Raw genomic sequence first — 18,363 nt, 5'->3', positions numbered from 1 at the left:
TTATGTATTGCTGTTTTCCAGCTGTCTTGTGTGTGTCTCTTCAGCCAGTTGATAGCTTGAATTCTGTCTTCCTTGGCCCTTGAGTAAGGTGATCTGAAGGGGAAGTCTTCAGACTGCTTACTAAGCTCAAGCAAATGACATTACTCTGCTCATTGACACAATATGTTGAATGATGAAAAGTTAACACTAAAGCTATTTTTCTTCCTAGTGTCACTGTGGGAGGGTATTACTGACTTCTGTTTGCATGTGTTTACAGGAATCTCGATGGCCTTACTTATTTGGAGCAATCATTGTTCCTTCATTGATACAAGTCATGATTCTGCCTTTTCTTCCTGAGAGTCCTCGTTACCTCCTACTTGAAAAACATAACACAAGCAAGGCAGAAAAAGGTATGAGGTGTTACTTTCTTGCGACAAAGGCTGTTTATGGTAGGGGTGCAGGCTAAGTAAATTCTGCAATCACAGTAAAAGCAGAACTGTTCCAATAGGAGAAATTCTCTTGGGAATTATTTTTCCCTCACCTTTTTTGTTTGTCTGTGTGTGTGTAAATATGACTGTTGCTTTGAATTTTTTTCTAAAATAAATTCTCCAACAAATTAACCTATAGCATTATGCGATGCAAACCTAACCAAATCATCTTGCTGTTGTGTGTCAGCCATTATGTGCAGGGTTCATTTGGGAGTGAATGGTGATTCAGTCTTCACGACTCTCCCTTCTCTACAGTTTTTACAGTTTGGCTAACAAAACTACCAATTCTGTTGCCGGTTTATTTTCAGTAGTCAGTGTGTTTGACCCCGTGCTTCTGTAAATCAATAACCTTTCTAGGTCTAATAAAAACCTTATACACCTATTTAACTGAAGCCTTCCGATGCTTCCATATAGCTTGCTTTAGTTTCAAAGTCACAGACCAGAGTGTTTTGTTCTTACTTTAGGTTCTATCTATAAAAGAATTTGCTTATGTCATCACAGCTACTGTATACTCTGCCCCAGTAAAATTACTATGATCAGTTTGAGTTCCAAGATATCATCTTATTATGGCTGAGAGAATGTTGAAAATCTGTTTTTGCTGATTATAAGGACACATTAAAAATAGTGTACAAAGAAGGAGTCTGATTATAATACCAAAATGTTTGCAGAATATAACTGGACTTTAAAAATAATTCCCAAAAACTTCATTAGAATATAACTCTTAACATTTTTAGTCACCAACAAGTTGCTTGCAAAATTACTTGCAAGGTGTGAATCAGCACCTGAAAATTAAATGTAGTGATCTTTTATCATGAAATTAGTACAACTCACTCTATTCTGTTTCTTCTGCTATGAAATGAAAAACCATCCTTTTTTGTTTTGATGAGCTCTCTGAAGCAGAAATGGCACTCTAATGAAGAGGCTCCTGTGTTGTCTCAGTTTGGTGATGAATGAATAATTCTGTAAATGTTGGAGCCTGAGATGTTTAGATACAGTTCAGTGTTTAAAAAAAATATGTGCAAAAGCAACAAGGCTTTGGGGAGAGTTCTTTAGCTTTACAGAGTCAGCAGAGATTTAGTGAGGCAGAGAACAGCTTTTCCAGGGACTGTGAAGGATAGGGCTTGCCTACCAGCCGTGATCAGGGCACCCAGCAGGGATGCAGTAGTGAGCAGCTTGAGGCTGGCTCTTGAGTAGTAACTTCTGCAGCACCGCAGCTGGGCTGGGAAGAAACACCTTTGGGTGCCAAGTTTAAACTGGCTCATTTCTACCTGATAAATTCTAGATGCATTTCCAAAACTATGGCTGGCAAAGAGTCCAGATCTGCAATGGTATTGCATAATGTCACACTTGTTACAGGGATCTGTTGGAAATCCTGCCACAGCACCTGGAAACCTCAGCACTCACAGTGATGCTGGACCTCATAGGTAGAGTTTAAAAACTGTAAAAAATTGGCAGTAAAATAGCACCACCTGCCTTGAAATTCACACCATTTACTGTTACTGGTAATGGGCCAGCTGCAATCCGGGATGTTTTCAGCATACATGTTCTGAAAATGATTTGAAAGCTACTCTAGGGGCATTGGAGGTGGATCTTGGAGTAGAAGACATCAGGAGAGCAAAGTTACCCACACTTATTTGGTGGTTGAAGGGAAATGAGTTTTAGCAATTGGCTTGCTGGTTACCAGAAGGTGGCTTTCATGAGCCACCTTAAAGACTATAAATTTAGATACTCAGAAAAAAAAGAGGAGACTGGAATAAAAAACCTTTCAATGTAACTACTTATCAGTAGAAGCTTTTGGACCTGATTAATTCTAAAAGAAGAAATTAATACTGAGATACATTTTAGTACAGAGTGATACTCATTTTGAGTATAGTTTACAGAGCTTTCAGAACAGCTAGGGTCTGGTGATTCTAGACAGAGGTTTGCAAAGGACCATAGGAATTCAAATGTATACGTCCCCCTGAATTTCTCTCCTGTTCCTTGCCTGTCAAGCAGCCATCCTTCCAGAACTGTCCACCTTGTTGCACAGGCAAGGTTGCCTGTAGGATATCAGGTGCAAAACAGGTAAGGATGATTCTTAGACATTGTTTTGGAGTTCATAAAATCCACCTGTAAGGCAGCATAGATCATATCATCATATACTTCTGTGTTATAAAGTATCTTATTATGAAGCATGCTAGGAACACAAGCAATTTTCTTGCCATTGCACATCCTTTGTAATCTCCCCTCTCCTAATGTAGATTTGCAAGCAAGAGGATCTTTGGATCTCTGTTCAGCATGTGAGTAGCTGGGGAAGGAGTTTGATTCATGGAACTATTGGGCAGAGGACTCCTGTGATGTTAGACCAGTAGTGGGGGTTTGGAGCCCTCCTGCCCACCCCAGGGAATGTGGAGAAATCCAGATTAGGTATGAGCCAAGTTTCGGATGTCTGGAGTAAGGTAGTGGAATAATGAAAGCAGGTAGGGAGGGGAATTCACAAAATAGGGCAGTGAATAACTTTGAATCAGCAATCAAGAAAAATCATCTGGATGTTAGCATTATCTGCAGAAATGGGGGAGGAAAAGCCTGAGTATCAGAGGGATCAGAGGAGTTTGTGGGTTATTAAAAAAACCTACTGCTTGTAAGCCATATAATGACAATGCAGTATTTTCCCTTTTAATGACTACAGTAATGCTTTTAAATTATTTGCCTCTTAAGTTAAAGCTGCATATTAATTTCAGAAATGTGCAAGCCTTTCTTCTGACTAAATCCTTTTTCTTTCCCCTAACGGATCAAGGCTATTCATGCAAATATACATTTCACTGTGGATTATATCTTGTTGGAGAAATATAAAACTGTTATTTGTAAAAGGTCTGCTGTATTTAAGGCAGATGACTACATTAGTCTTTATGAAATAGTCTAAAATGTACATGTATGTCAAAGCTTCTAAAATGGAGATGACAACATTAATCTTCCTAATCATTTTAGAGCAATAAAAATCCAGTGGGATAATATAAGTCATTGAGTTCCCACAAAGTTCTGCTCCTGCTTTTGTCCTTCCTTTTCTTCTGTCCTCAGGAGATAACCAGACTATAACTACCAAAATATGAGCAGCCTCGTTCTCTTTCTTGGCAGAGCTGTAAAAGAGCATGTCTTTTAACTGGAAAATAAGAGACTGAACGAGGGAGCAGGACCAAAATGTGTTGTGTAAGTGATGAAAAAAGAGAAGGAGTGAGGTTAGAGCAGGCAGACATCATGTGCAAGCATAAACCACACCACCATGAAGCTACTCTGTGAGCAGAGGAGTAGTGAGGCCTCAGATGAATGATGTCTCCTGAGTTCCATTAACAGGGGTCGACCCGGTTCCCTTCTTTTCCCCTTCTAGCAGTGCGAACAGTGCATTCTGTGGGTGGCTGAGCCAGTGTCTGCCTCATCAGCCGTACAGACACCGTGGCTGACTTGTAGTTGTCTGCTTTCAAATGCAATGCTAACAGCAAGGATCTGCTTATCTTCCTGGAGGTCTGTATCCAACTCACTGGGACCAACAGGAGCTGAGCTGTCTCCCATATTCCTGTCTCACTGCTGAATGTGGGAGAACTAATTTATATGTTGTGAGGGGAAAACAGTAGACTGGACCAACACAATCTGTAAACCTGTTTTGCTCAGGAAGCTGAAAGTCTAGTAATGGGGAGAAGGTGGAGCCATTCCAGCTCCCCATCCAGGTCCCATAACTAACATGGTCCTCTTGAGGTAAGAACAGAAGGGAGAAAAATGCCTAGTATTTAACTGATGTGATCCTTCTTTAATAATGCTCACCAGACAGCAGAGGAGAAATGGCTATTTAAATGGTTGAGGAAATGGTCTTTGGAAGGAGATTGTTACTCACTTGCTAGAGAGCACTAGGAATGGAGAGTAACAGGGGTAGAAACAGGAAGAAAAAAATCCTGCTGCTGTAATCAGGCAGTTTACCATCCAAGCTGTAGGACAGTAAGACAGGAATTTGACATGAGTTGTCTATTAGTTCCATGCCAGGTAGACCCCTGGTCTGTGACTGTAGCAGTGATGCAGTATAAATAAAAGCAGTTGTTGTTGTTGTAGTAGTAGTAGTAGTAGTAGTAGTAGTAGTGTGATTAAACAGAATATTTTTATGAATAACAACATTGGTTATAAACACTTTCAATTGGAGAGTTTATGTGTTTCTTTTGGAGAATACTGTTACAAGGAGGAAACTTGCATTTTTGATGCAGCTGCAGGTCGTTGTAAATCAATAATGGAATTCAGCTGGCATCCCAGTTTGCCAGAGAACAGAATATTCTTAATGTCTTAAGGGTCAAATAACTTAGACAAAATGTCACAGCAACATCTGTTGGTGACATACAAAGTCTGTTCATCTAGTGTGTTCAGTCATACATTAAAACTCCCATGGTTATAAAAGTAGCATTACAACAGGTATAATAAGAAGTGTAGATTTAAGAATCAGTCTTAGAAAGATGGATTAGAGTTGATACTTTTCATGTGATGAAAGAGCGAGGCCATTCCTGATTTATAAAAGGAGGTAGGTAATTTTTTACAAAGTTCCTCATGGGGCCCACATGGACAGGAGAGAGATTAAAACCAAAGTTGCAGCAGGAACAAATTACTGCAAATCCAGTGATTTAGATAAAGTTGTAAGGGCTGACAACAAGGACATCCATGATTTAGTTTTGTTTATCTGTGGGTTTTGTATGTCTCTAAGCGTTATAAGCTGTGTTTATTGGAAAGGAAGAGACAGCCATGACTACTATATTTGCTGGCTTATGGTAGAGGCTCCATCTCAAATGGTTGCTGGCTGCCAAAAGCTGGAGTGTTTGTGGTGTGTCTGTTTAAAACCAAAACTTTTCTTAAATCTCCTGTCCGTTACAAAGGATACTTGGGTCACTGGACCTTTGATACAACTCAGTTTACCAATTGTGTTATTTTAGGGTGGCATGCAGGTATTTTGTTTTACCTGTACATCTTGGCTAGTTTCAAGTGAATCTGAACAGGCCTGGTTTTTATTGATGTCTGTGAAACCAGACATAAGAGCAGATAAAGACGTAATCCCAAACTGGATAATAACTCACAGAAGATCTGTATGTTGCTTTACTTAGAAGGAAGTGACACATGGGAAAAGCCTAAAACCTTTTGCTTGCAGTTATATTTACTGAATTGGAATAGCAAATTTGAGATTATTCTCAAACTTTGCTACATGCTAGTAGTTAATATTTTGCTACATTTAAACAGGTATTTAAATGTCTTCTGGCAATGTACATCTAAATTAGTCTCATGGCTATTCAGTACTGTAATAAATTAGTGGTTTATGAAAATAACTGTTTTTTCATTTTGCCAAATATTTTTGTGTTGACATGAAGTTTCTACAGAATTCAATTCAATTCTACATATTGAATTCAAAAGCATTGAGACAAACAGCAATGCACTCCATATGTTTACTGTCACTCAGAATACTAGCTAGCATTAACAGGAGATGCCTGACTCGGTCTGTCCAGCGCAGTATTGTGTCTCCCACAGTGGTCAAAGAAGATGCTGTTTAAGCAGAGCGTAGACAAAGCTTTGTGTTAAAGACACTGGGTTTAATATGCTTAATCATCAGTGAAGTGAAGGTGAACATGTCCCTGGGAAACAGATTACAATAATACTCATGCAGCTTATTTTTAAGTTTTTAAAGGCATAAGCCCACACTACTACCTGTGACCATTTCTCTCTTCTGCCTCCTCTTGCCTGGGGCTGTCTCTATCCTGTAGATCACACAATAGCATTTTGATCCTTTAAAATGTCTTCTCAAAGTTCACTAATGCTAATTCAGTCTTTACGATAACAGCTGCTTTCTTTGCACAGTGCTGGAAGTACTACAGTGGAAAAAGAATTAGTAGTTCCCTTTGTAGTTGAGTTCTTGAGTGTCTTCAGTTAATTTAAAGGCCTAACTGGTTTTCAAGGCAGTACTGACTGATTTTGTTCAGACCTTTGAACCGCTTTCAAATGTTTTACCTTCACTTACTGGAGATGAATAAAAACTGGTAGTGTAAATGGAAGGGTTTCCTAGCTCTTTTCCCCTTGATTGGAACCATCCGCTTTTTTAGCTATTTATAAAGGCAGTGTCCCGACATTTGAAAGCTGAGCATCTAGGAACTTCTGATCCAAGGGAATTAAAAAGAAATCTGGGAAAAGTCTAAAAGTTGCTACAACTGTAACTCCTCAGATGGTTTTAAGCATGAAGTGAAAATAAAACCTCCTTAGAGAGAGAAGCAGCCAGTCACAGAGGGAAATGAGTCACTGCAACGGGGAGAGGAATGACTGCAGTACTTCTCAGTGCCAATAATGCAGAGGTTTAAAATGTAAAATGAATAGAATTGAACATCACACATTGAAAGACCTTTGAGTTTTCCAATCTCCCTGCTAATGCAGAATTTATTTCCACATTAATTATGTATAAAATTGTGATTTTTACTGTACTGAAAAAACTTTAATGGAAGAAAATTGAAGATCTGTCGAGTAGCAGGAAAATGTGTTTTTCCAGGAAGACTGAGTGTTGTCTACTCAAAACTATGCATGTATAGCATAGCATTTTCTTAGCATTTCTTGACTTGTTGGTAATTTTAAGTATCTGTCAGAGTTTCCTAGTGACATTCAAATCTCTGGTCCTACTACCAGGGAGGAAAGAAAAAGAAAGAGTTGTCTGTATTTTTCTTGCTTTGTACTTGGTAATTTTGGTAATTGCATTTTTTACTTCCTTGTTCCTCTAGAAATATAGCAAGCTCCCTTGTGCAGAAAAGACAGATTGCTTTCTTTTTACTTGACTGCACCTATATTTTTGACTTGTGTGCCCTACAGTAATGCGGAGGATTCCAAGGACAGGAAAAATAAAGAAAATTGTGCACTGACCTAATTCACACCGATAAACCAGATGCTTAAAAATCTGAGAAGAGTGTGGTGATAGATGTCTGGTTGTTCTCATCTTTATCTGGATTTTTCTTTATTGGTGCTCTAATAAACACTGAGGGAAGTGTAATTTAAGCATGAGGCATTGACTTTAACATACCATAGACATGCATTATTCTAAGTTTACATTTCTTACTGGTGTCTTTAAATACATCACATTCATTTTAACAAGAGTTTAGAATGTCCTTTAATAATAAATGGGCAGTGGCACAAGAACAAAACTCAGCAGCTTTAATTCTGGGTTCTGAGGTCTGAATTCGTTAACTCATTTCTGATTGTAAGGCCTGTGTGAAAAAATAAATCTCATGCTGTTTCCAAGGGTTTAAAATATTTTGACCTCTCCTCTCCCAGGTGAGAAACTGGATATCAGAATAAATAAATGTTATTAATTGACTCAATGCCCAGAGGTGGTCAGTGTTCACCCCTTAAAAATACGATCCTTCTTGTTAAGCAGAGTCATGTAGGGCCCATTAAAATGTGATAGAACTGCTAGCTGCCTCTGAAGATCTTGGCCCAGAGCTGGAGTTCCTCATGCTGCCAGACTGGGAGCTAGCAGAGTGTGGAGCGTTGCGCATTTGCCAAAGGGACGGAGAGGGGTTCTCTGGGGGGGGAGAAACTGGTTCATTTGTGTGACCTATCCCTCACAACATTGAAATGCCACTACTTGGCCTTTTCACCTACTGGGTAAAGTTAAAATTTTGTAACTTCAAACCATAAATAGAGTCCGGGCATTTTAACCATGACTAGTCAGTGTCTCTGGCTTTCTTGACCATCCTGTCAAGATGATCCAAAAGAACGTATACTGAATGAAAAATGTGAAGGTCATTTATTTATAAGCAGTACTAAGCAAAGCTGTGGATAAGAGAAAAATTGACTTGACTCTTAGGAGAACTAAATCAACTTATTCACTTAATGAAAATAACAATTTTAAGTGACCTGCTGTGTAAAGGATTGTTTTTAGAGTTAGCATCCTACTGGGTTGTAGAGCCTTGCTGCAGGGGTATATGTAATGTAATGGTTTCTCTGCAGTCATTCCAAGATGATGAGCGTTTTAAACATCTCTTAAAAAGCCAGCCCCCCTGGGGTATGTTCATAAGATTGTGACAAAAGTATCATCAGCATATACAAAATCCATAAAACAGGGTTGGTGGAGGTACACCACCTCCAATAGGGGATATCTCTTTGTACTACTTCTTGGAGGAGGTGTGAGATGGAAAGCTTTTATTATTCACAGTGGAAAGGTATCTCAGTAAGTCATCGATGTGCAATAATATGATACTAAATGGTCTGTTTTTCTGGGGAGATAAGGTTGTTTGTTTGCTTACATTTGCCAGGTAAATTCACCCCCATGTCTCCAGTGTTGACAAATAGAAAGTCTTGAACCGCGCTGGGTAATTCTTTCTAATATTAGTCATCCTGACAAAGTGAATTCTTGTCTATATGCTAGTAAAAATGAGGTAATGTGAAGAGTAATAGCTATTCCTTTCAAATGTTTGCCTTTTCTTGCTTTACCAGACTTACCTATGGTTTTGCATCTTATTACTTCTCTATCCAATCTATCTCCAGCAACTAAGTCTGCTGTATTGTTGGGCTGCAAAAGTAGCCAAGTCAAATAATGTTCAGAACTGTTTTGCAATTAAACCCTTTTTTTTTCAGGTTACACAGGGGTTTGACTGCACTGGACCCTAGGTTGTATTAAAATACATATGAAATAATATAAGGAGAGATCTGGTAGGGTGCTAAATAATTTCTACTCTTGTTGCAGTTTCTGAGACCAGTTGCAGGGATGAGCCAGATCATACCCAGAGCAGAATGATATTATTGGCAGAAGAATTGTAGCCCATGTATGTGTCCTGTTTGTGTCACACGTTTTCATTTCTGTGAAACAAGTCTGTTGTAAGTGCACACGTAGTGCCAAGTGCCTGGCCTGAAATACATGTCCTCTCTTTGTAGCATTTCAGACTTTCCTTGGGAAAGATGATGTGTCTCAGGAAGTAGAAGACGTTTTGGCAGAGTCTCGAGTCCAAAGAAACACCAAGTTAGTGTCAATACTTCAGCTGCTGAGAACCCGTGCCGCGCGATGGCAGATCATTACGGTGGTCGTCACCATGGGCTGCTACCAGCTCTGTGGGCTAAATGCTGTAAGTGTCCTTCTTCAGTTCATGGCATCTCCTGGGTTGCTTCTTTCTTTCTTCTCAATACAAGATTTCTGTTATACCATTCAGCAACCTCTATGACTTTCATTTTTGGCTGTTTCTTACTTGTAGTGATTTTGTTAGACCAGCATGTGGGAAGGTCCATGGAGATCTGTATCATTTATTGGGGTTTTTTTTAACAAAAAAAAGAAAAAGGGAGGGAAGCTATGTTGTGTTAACTTGGAAGGTATACATGAAAAGGTAGCGCAGAGCAGCAAAGAGCGTGCAGCTTCTGCTTCTGATACTCCGATTCTCTGTTTCTGGTCAGTTAAGATCTGGTCTGCTATGCCCCTTGCTTGTTCATGTTTGTTAGGTAAACTTGGTCTTTTAAGAAGACGTTTCTGCTTAAATCAAATGGATTAATTCAGTTCTGTACTTGTAGAAGTCAGTAAAAGTTCTTGCAAGTGATTTTAAGAGGTTGCACTGGATGTTTGATTTTTGCTGTTCTTTTATACAATTTGAGGCATAAGCTGTGTTTTCAATATGCCTTTCTCAGAAAGTGGAGCAAAAGAGGAAAAAAGACACAGAACAGTTAATAGTGGGAAGTCCTGTTGACTATTAATATGTCTGAGGCTAATGGATATCAAAGTCATCATTTCCATCTGTCTGAACCTATTGCATCAGCTAGAAGAGGGTCACAGGGCAATTTAGGTTGGAAGAGATCTTTGGAGGTCATCTGGTCCAAACTCCTGCTCAGAGGAGGACTGACTTCAGGGTTGGCTCAGGCTACTGAGGGCTTTGTGCCGTTGAGTTTTAAACATGTCCAAGGGTAAAGAGTCCACAACCTCCCTGGGCAACCAGTGCCAGGTGTTTTCACCACTGTGGAAAGATTTTTCTTTATATCCAGTCAGAATTTTCTTTGCTGCAGCTTGTGACATCTGGCTTAGGTGCTTTATATTGCACAGCATGAATGTTCTCATGAAGCACCTCAAAGCAAAACGGGTTTTCATCATGCTTCAAAGGTGTACAATGCTTATGTATATGAAAGGCAGTATTATCACTGCTGAAAGGACCTCTCACTCTGGCTTTGTGCATTATCGCATGCTTCACCTAGTTTTTTCTCCCCAAGGGCTAATCAGTGATAATAAATGTAAATGCTTGTGATACCTAAACCAACTAGTTCAGGCTTATCTCAGGTATCGCTATAACTTTAAAACTCCCAATACAAAGTAGCTCATTCAAGACCATTTGAAAGATTAATGCAATTAGAACTCTGGTATCAAAAAGTTTTTGACAAAATCCTAGGAGGGAAAGATTTGTATAGGATTTGTATAGGTGGTGTTTTCTAATTGTAGAATTTCAGTGCTAATGACAGGCTATTTTGTTCCTTATTGTGGATACTTATTTTAAGAAAAGAAATGAAATTTTCTTGTCATCCAATCTTTCTAAGATTTATCAACGCATAAGTGAAATAAAATGACACTTAGACTGTTCAAATAATAAAGCACATTGCTTAACAATAAAAACAAAAAATGGCACAGCTAAATTTTCAGGGGAAATAGAAGTTTAATGGAGGAGACTTCATAGATGACAGAAATTGTCCAGTATTCCATGGCAGAAAAAAGCCACACTCTCATAGCTTAAATGGAGGCAGAGTAGGATAGTGAGACATGACCAGTCCAGAATGGATGCCAGAGTTCTTGTACAGTGTTATTGTGTGCCCACTTTCTGAAAATATGCCTCAGAAGAACTTTGTCGGGAAACCTGTGTGTCGAGTTGATTGTTTCAAGCCTTACCTTTTTTTTATTGTTTGTTACTCCTCCCATGCAGTGCCAATAAACATGAAGAAAATATATTCACACAAAATTTGCATTCTGAAATTGATTATTTAAATAGTTAATAATAATAGTTAATTGTAAAAATAATCAAATTATAAGAGAGGTGAAGAGAAATAGCTGGACCACTTGAGTAAGAGACCAGGTTTCAATTCTTTGTCTCTTTTGCATGGCTCTCCTGGCTGATACTGTTCAAGTCACCTGAAGCTGAGAGATTAGTGGACAGGTACAAGTGTGACAGATACTGCTGAACCTGGGTCTTGGTCTGCCTGATTGCATCTGAACTAACCTGCTGGGTGTGAGCCAGCATCAGCAAGGTTTAACTGGCTGTGAACGCTTCCTTCTAACTCATAGCTCCCACCAATTGCTTTGTCTGTAGTGCTCTATTAGTCAGTCTGGTCTTTTCCACAGCTACCATCTGGGCCGGGCATATGGGAAAGTTGGACTTCTTGCAGGCAAGAGTCTCAGGTCACTCTCTGGGGAAATTACCAACTGGCAGACTTCTGTAATCATCCTGCTGGTATCTGAGAAAACTTGCTTCCTTTTAAGGCTTTTACTTTGCAATAAAAATTCTTTTTGCTTAAAAACAGTACATTTGTTGGTTTCCACATGGAACATAAATGATGGTGAAGCCCTGATCGTATTAGTGTATTCAATTATAACAAAATGCCAGGCAGTCTGACCTAAATTTACATAAATAAATTAATCTGTATTAGTCTCTTTTCATCTGATAAAATTCATGATACATATCATCCATAATAAATTTATTTATCTTCCACTATTGTATCTCAGTTAGAAGACACAAAACTACAGTGAAATTCTCTTTGGTGATCTTTATCCTTTTTCATATCAAGAAATGTACTATACTGCGTATCACTTTAAGGAAATAATTCCCAAAGTGGGATCCCTGGGCATCTGTTGCATCTGTCCTTAAAGCAGAGGGCAAGAAACCATGCTGGGGTCAGGTGTCTGTGCAGCAATGCATGTTTTAAGTATGCAAATAATCTGCCATGGCACACTTGGTATGGAGAAGACTGGGCATTGGGTAGTGTAGGAAGGGGAGAGTATACAGTGTGCAACACCGTATATGTCTGTGTTGTTGCCCATCTTTTTTTGTTTGTTGCTTTCTTTTCCTGCTGAATAGTTGAATTGCTTAGGAAGAAATGTATGTAGGGAGCTGGATGGAAAATAAAAGGAATAGAAATCTGAGTCAATGCTAGAGGTATCAATGGTGTGAAAAAGTTTGGGAACACCACTGATAACATATACCACATGCCACTTTAAACTAAGAGATTATAGCTTATGATAAGCAAAGAAAGCACATTTCATACAGATAATGGCAATCTACAGACAAGAATGCTAAATTGTTCCCTCCAGACTCACAGAGATCGTACTATAGAGATGCAGCTGTTCCTTAATGACAGCTGTTTAACGACCAAAGTGGCAAAGTTTTACTTCAGCCTATGAAGCAGCAGCAACCGACCATAGGTGCAGGAAATTAGATGTCCCTGTGTTGATTTGGACTCGACAGCAGTTGTTTCTGGGTTTTTGGACCTTCTGCCCTATTTTCCACAGCTCCTTCATTCCAAAACTTTTAGCCCAATCATTAGCAAATTTTGTTAGCTAATGAAATCACTAGCTAAACAAAAAAAAACATGTCAGAAAAACAACTGGTGAAAGTAAAACAGTCATCATTAGCCTAGGAAATTTGTCCCAGTAATACTCTTGAGCAATGTCTTTCGCTGTTTAATGATACACAGGTTGAAAAACATTCACTTTTATTGTTTTGAAATGTGTACTTCTTGTTAATTTTTACACTAATTTATTTTTGTGCTGCTACAGAGACTAATAAGTCACTAAACTTCATGCTGTCTTTGCTCTGCCAGTTTTTTAATCCATCTATATTACTACCCCTCTTCCCATCAATGGCTAGTCAAGCTCTTCTGTAAAACCACTTGCAAAATGTCTTGTGTTCTAGTTGTCATGTTTTTGCAAATTGCATTCAGGAGTTGTCTCTTTGCCCTCTTCTCTTTCAAGGGCTGTATACTTGCAATATTGCTATCCTTCTCAGAAACTCTGCCTGCTATGCAAAACTGATACCAGGAACAAAATGCCTAAACTACAGGGTCTCTGACTTTTATTGCATGAAGTTTTCAATCTTGTAACTTGCCGTATGGAGAAAAAATTTACTTTTATCACAGTTTTGTCTTACTTTGTTTTCCTTATGTACTGACTAGGTATATGGGAGGTCAATAGTTTGTCAGAGTACTGGGTCCAAAAAAAATTATTAGTGAGCATAAACACTGCAGAGGGAATTGGGAGCTGATCCTTGGTTTTGCTTTAGTCTGTGCTCTGTATCAGCAGGCCAATGAAGTGCACAGTTAACACCAGTGCATGCTACATGAAGGCAGATTACTTCATATGGAGGTTTGCTGCTGTCACTTATTGTCACTGCATCTGGTGAGAAATGATGTGCCATCAGTAGGCATAAAAGTCTACAGTCAGATTCTCTTTATCTGTAAGGTGATATAGGTGACTTTAGTCCTTGGTATTTTATTTTACTTTTTTTTTTAAATGTAAGGTGAGTTGGATTTTCTTCTTTGGTCTGGGAGAAGCAGCTTTGCTGAAGGGCCAGTTGAGAATATAGAATTACTTTTTTTTTTTTTTTTGCAAAGCTCCTGAATTAGTATCTTGAACAGATGTAGCATATGTATAATATGCTGATAGGCAACAGGGTTTTCCTCATGTGATCAAAACACTTCCATTCATCAGACAAGCGTTTTCTTAGCAGTGCTTGCCCTGTTAGGGCTTGTCACACGGACAGCATATGGTAAAATATATTGCTGCTACTTTTATGTTTAGTGCCACCATTAACTCTGGCTTTCAGGGTTTTTTTATTTTATTTTTATTTTATTCTGATAATCTGTTTTTTCAATGGCTTTTCATATTCTCTGGTAAATATGTTATCTTTTTGTTCTCCAATGCAGTCTCTTCTTGTTGCACGCTTTTGGCCACCAAAATCTTTGGCTAGTTCTTTGCTGTCACCTTGAGTCCAACTGAAATATTATATGGTTTTCAGATTTTATTTGTGATGTGAATGGGGCTCTGATACTTACCAGATTTCTTATTTTGGAGTATTACCACTATATATTCTCATCTGTATATTGTCACCACTGGGTATGGTTTTACTGACCAAACATGAATGGCTTCCTCTAAGCTAGTAACCCTATGCCCCTGTGTTGCTGTGTCAGCTCCTATCTATCTAGCCTATGATTCATTTCATCCTAAAAGCAGCTTTTTACTTTTCACCGAGCAACTCTCACTCTAAAAGTGTCTTTTCTTTGTGTTGATAATGGTGACTATTTCTGGGGACCTACAGCCTGTCAGCCTGACATCGGTGCTGAGAAATGTCATGGAGCAGACCAGCCTGAGTGCCATCACACAGCACATGCAGGCCAACCAGGGGATCAGATCCAGCCAGTGTGGGTTTATGAAAGGCAGGTCCTGTTTGACAAATGTGATCTCCAATGACAAGAAGACCCACTTAGTAGATGAGGAAAGGGTTGTGGATGTTGTCTACCTGGGCTTTAGTAAAGCCTTTGACACAGCACTGTCTCCCATCGCATTGTCCTGGAGAAAGTGGCTGCTCATGGCTTGGATGGGTGGACTCTTTGCTGGGTTAAAAGCTGGCTGGATGGCCAGGCCTGGAGTGAATGGAGTTACATCCACTTGGTGGCTGGTCACAAGTGGTGTTCCCCAGGGCTCAGTACTGGGGCCAGTTCTCTTTAATATCTTCATCAATGATCTGGACGAGAGGGTCGAGTGCACCCTCACTAAGCTTGCAGACACCACCAAGTTGAGTGGGAGTGCTGATCTGCTTGAGGGCAGGAGGCTCTGCAGAGGGACCTGGACAGAATGGAGCGATGGCCCGAGGCCAAGTGTGTGCGCTTCAACAAGGCTCAGTGCCGGGGCCTGCGCTGGGGTCACACCAAGCCCACGCAGCGCTGCAGGCTGGGGGCAGAGCGGCTGCCAAGCTGCCCAGCAGAAAAGGGCCTGGGGCAGAAAACGGCCATCTGCATACGAGCCGGCAGCGTGCCCAGGTGGCCAGGAAGGCCAACGGCATCCTGGCTTGTATCCAAAACCGTGTGGCCAGCAGGACCAGGGCAGCGACCATCTCCCTGTACTTGGCACTGGTGAGGCTGCGCCTCGACTACGGTGTTCACCTGTGGGCCCCTCAGGACGAGGAAGACACAGAGGTGCTGGAGCATGTCCAGGGGAGGGCAACGGAGCTGGTGACGGGTCCGGAGCACAATTCTTACGAGAAGCGGCTGAGGGGACTGGGGTTGTTTAGCCTGGAGAAAAGGAGGCTCAGCGGGGACCTTCTCACTCTCCACAACTACCGGAAAGGAGGCTGTAGCAAAGCTGGTGTCGGTCTCTTGTCTCAAGCAAGAAGCAACAGGATGAGAGGAAATGGCCTCAGGTTGTGCCGGGGGAGGTTTGGATTGGAAATTAGGAAAATTTTCTTCACTGAAAGGGTTGTCAAGCATTGGAACATGCTTCCCAGGGAGGTGGTGGAGTCACCATCCCTGGAAGTGTTTAAAAAACGTGTAGATGAGGTGCTTAGGGACATGGTTTAGTGGTGGACTTGGCAGTCCTGGGTTAACAGTTGGACTTGATGATCTCAAAAGTCTTTTTCAACATAAATGATTCCATGATTAGGGTGATGTCTTGACTGCAGTGAGGTTAAGATGAGAAATCTCACACCTTCTGGCCAAAATCGAACCGTTTTTGCATTGCCTCTCACCATCTCTTTCCTGTTCTCTCTTCTGTTGTTACATGCCATCAAAGTATTCTGTAAAGCCACTCAAACCTGCTTTTTAAGCAGCATGGCTCAGCCATACCAAACCTATTTGTATCCTCCTGTTCAAGCTTAAAGTGCATTTCTTTGATTTACTCCTAAAGTGAATTAAGCTAAATTGAGTTAATGCTACTTGTAATTCTGCCTGGATCTGCAAGCAGAAGTACAGCAGTGTTGTGACTAATACACCTGAAGTTTGCACCTTCCCTTCATTTGTTGCCCTGACCGCCCTTGGTCATTTGGGAGTGCTCAGTGTTTTAACAAGTCTGTTCTCTGGCAGATCAAACGCTTGAAGTGAATACTGATATGTGGTAGTTCAAAACATAATGATTAATAACTCATTTTCTTCTCTCTGGTACAGATCTGGTACTACACAAACAGCATCTTTAGTGAAGCTGGAATCAATCATGAAACAATCCCCTATGTTACTCTAAGTACTGGTGCTGTTGAGACTGTGGCTGCTGTTCTTTCTGTAAGTGTGGTTATAAAAATCCATTAACATGCTTGCTATTTAAATTTGTGATTTTGTTTCCTTATACAGGTTAAAATATAAACAGAATAGTATATTGACAGTTGTGTGTAATGGTTGATAAAACAATTGAAAATATTATTTCTAGGTTTAATCGTAAACCCAGTTTCATGGCTTGGGATTTTATTTTTTTTTAGGAAGACGATCTTTAGTTTTAGTTGCATAAAAGGAGCATAAAAAGTTGACATACCCTAGGGCACTTTGTATGAATGAAGTGGAAGAAGGCAGGAACAGTAAGACCTGAACTATATTAAGTGATAACTCATGAATTATTTCACCTGGTAGAATAACTTTACTTGGTAGAAGTTTATTCACATCTTGATCTTCATGTGCCTGCTGGAAAGCGGGCAGTGTTGTTGGAGAAGGCTCAGCCATAGTACAGCTAGGTGTGTTCAGTGTGGATTGCAAAAACAGCCATATGTCTTACTGGGCATGTTCTAATGACATGTTTTTTTATAGCAGTTTACAGGCAGTGAGGAAAATTCTTCAGCCGTTTCAAAATATGGGAGTAAAAGTTTGTAGCCTGCCTTGGTGGAAGCATAGCCAGCATGCTAGAACAACGTTTTCCCATGTTATGTAAAATTCTGCTGTCTCATTCAACAAGGGCAAGCAGGCATCCTTTCATAATATGTGAGCTCCTTGGTAGGTTGTGTACCTTTGCTATGTACTGAAAGTAAAGGAAGATGTTAATAAAAAACATTATCCACACAAACTTTTTTCTTTCCTATTTCAGAATGGAAAAGTTGACTAGGAAAAAAAATGAGCAAACTAAACCTGAAAGTTTTAGTAGGTGAATACAGGATTAATTGCTAACAGAAAGACATTTCTGTTTGCATGGCAATAAATAAGAAACAATGGGAGGGGTCTTTGGAATGGAAAGTTGCAAACAAGCTAATATTCTTTTCTTTCTTTGTTACAATTTTTCCTTGTCTTCATATATTCTATACCAAGTGTATTTGCACAATACTGGACACACTAGACAAGCATTTTTAAATGTCAGAAGAATGAGTTCAGCAAAAAAATCCTTTCCAGTGGCAGAGCAACTGCTTACGACCTATAAAATGTTAAACTAAATCCAGCTATCGAGTATATTTTCTTATACATAAGGACTGTAAGGTCACAAAGATCTTCTTCTGATCTTTGTGAATGTACAAATCTATTTATGGGTAAACCATCTTTTTTTTTTAATTAAAGGGACATTCTTCTCAATATGTGGAAATAGTGAAGTATGGAAGTCCCTGCCTCTTACAGTTTTTTTCTTTCTGATACTGCAAAAATGCTTCTTTGTTTAAGACATATGTAAAAATAATAACAATAATCCTGCCAGTGATTTAAGTGAAGAATGCACCTCATTTTTATGGAAATGGATGAAAATTACATGGAAATGATTCCATGATATTAAAGCTGTTCTATTAATAGAGTCTGACATCTTTTCAGTTCCTTCTTTGCTATCAGTTTCTTGGGCTTATTCAGAGCATACTGTTCACACATAATGAGGTGGATGTGTCTGCCTGGGTTCCTGGTATGTGTAGTAACTTTTTTTGTGCCTAAGAGGAGTGTTTTTAATAATTTTTCTGTTTGTGCT

The 18,363-nt window shown here is 39.6% G+C and overlaps 1 protein-coding gene across 2 annotated transcripts in view; it reads left to right on the top strand.

Moving 5' to 3' along the window:
- Positions 1-18,363, top strand: part of SLC2A9 (solute carrier family 2 member 9) — a 135,009-nt gene that overhangs the window by 57,671 nt on the left and 58,975 nt on the right. For both annotated transcript variants that reach the window (XM_080387805.1, XM_080387804.1), the window contains 3 exons: positions 257-389; positions 9,375-9,562; positions 16,611-16,721. In XM_080387805.1, coding sequence (XP_080243931.1) covers positions 257-389; positions 9,375-9,562; positions 16,611-16,721 — 432 coding nt within the window. The remainder of the gene's footprint in view (positions 1-256; positions 390-9,374; positions 9,563-16,610; positions 16,722-18,363) is intronic.

This window comes from Falco punctatus, assembly GCF_963210335.1.
Source record: "Falco punctatus genome assembly, chromosome: 1".
Taxonomy (NCBI): Eukaryota; Metazoa; Chordata; class Aves; order Falconiformes; family Falconidae; genus Falco; species Falco punctatus.
This window is presented reverse-complemented; position numbering and strand designations above follow the sequence as displayed.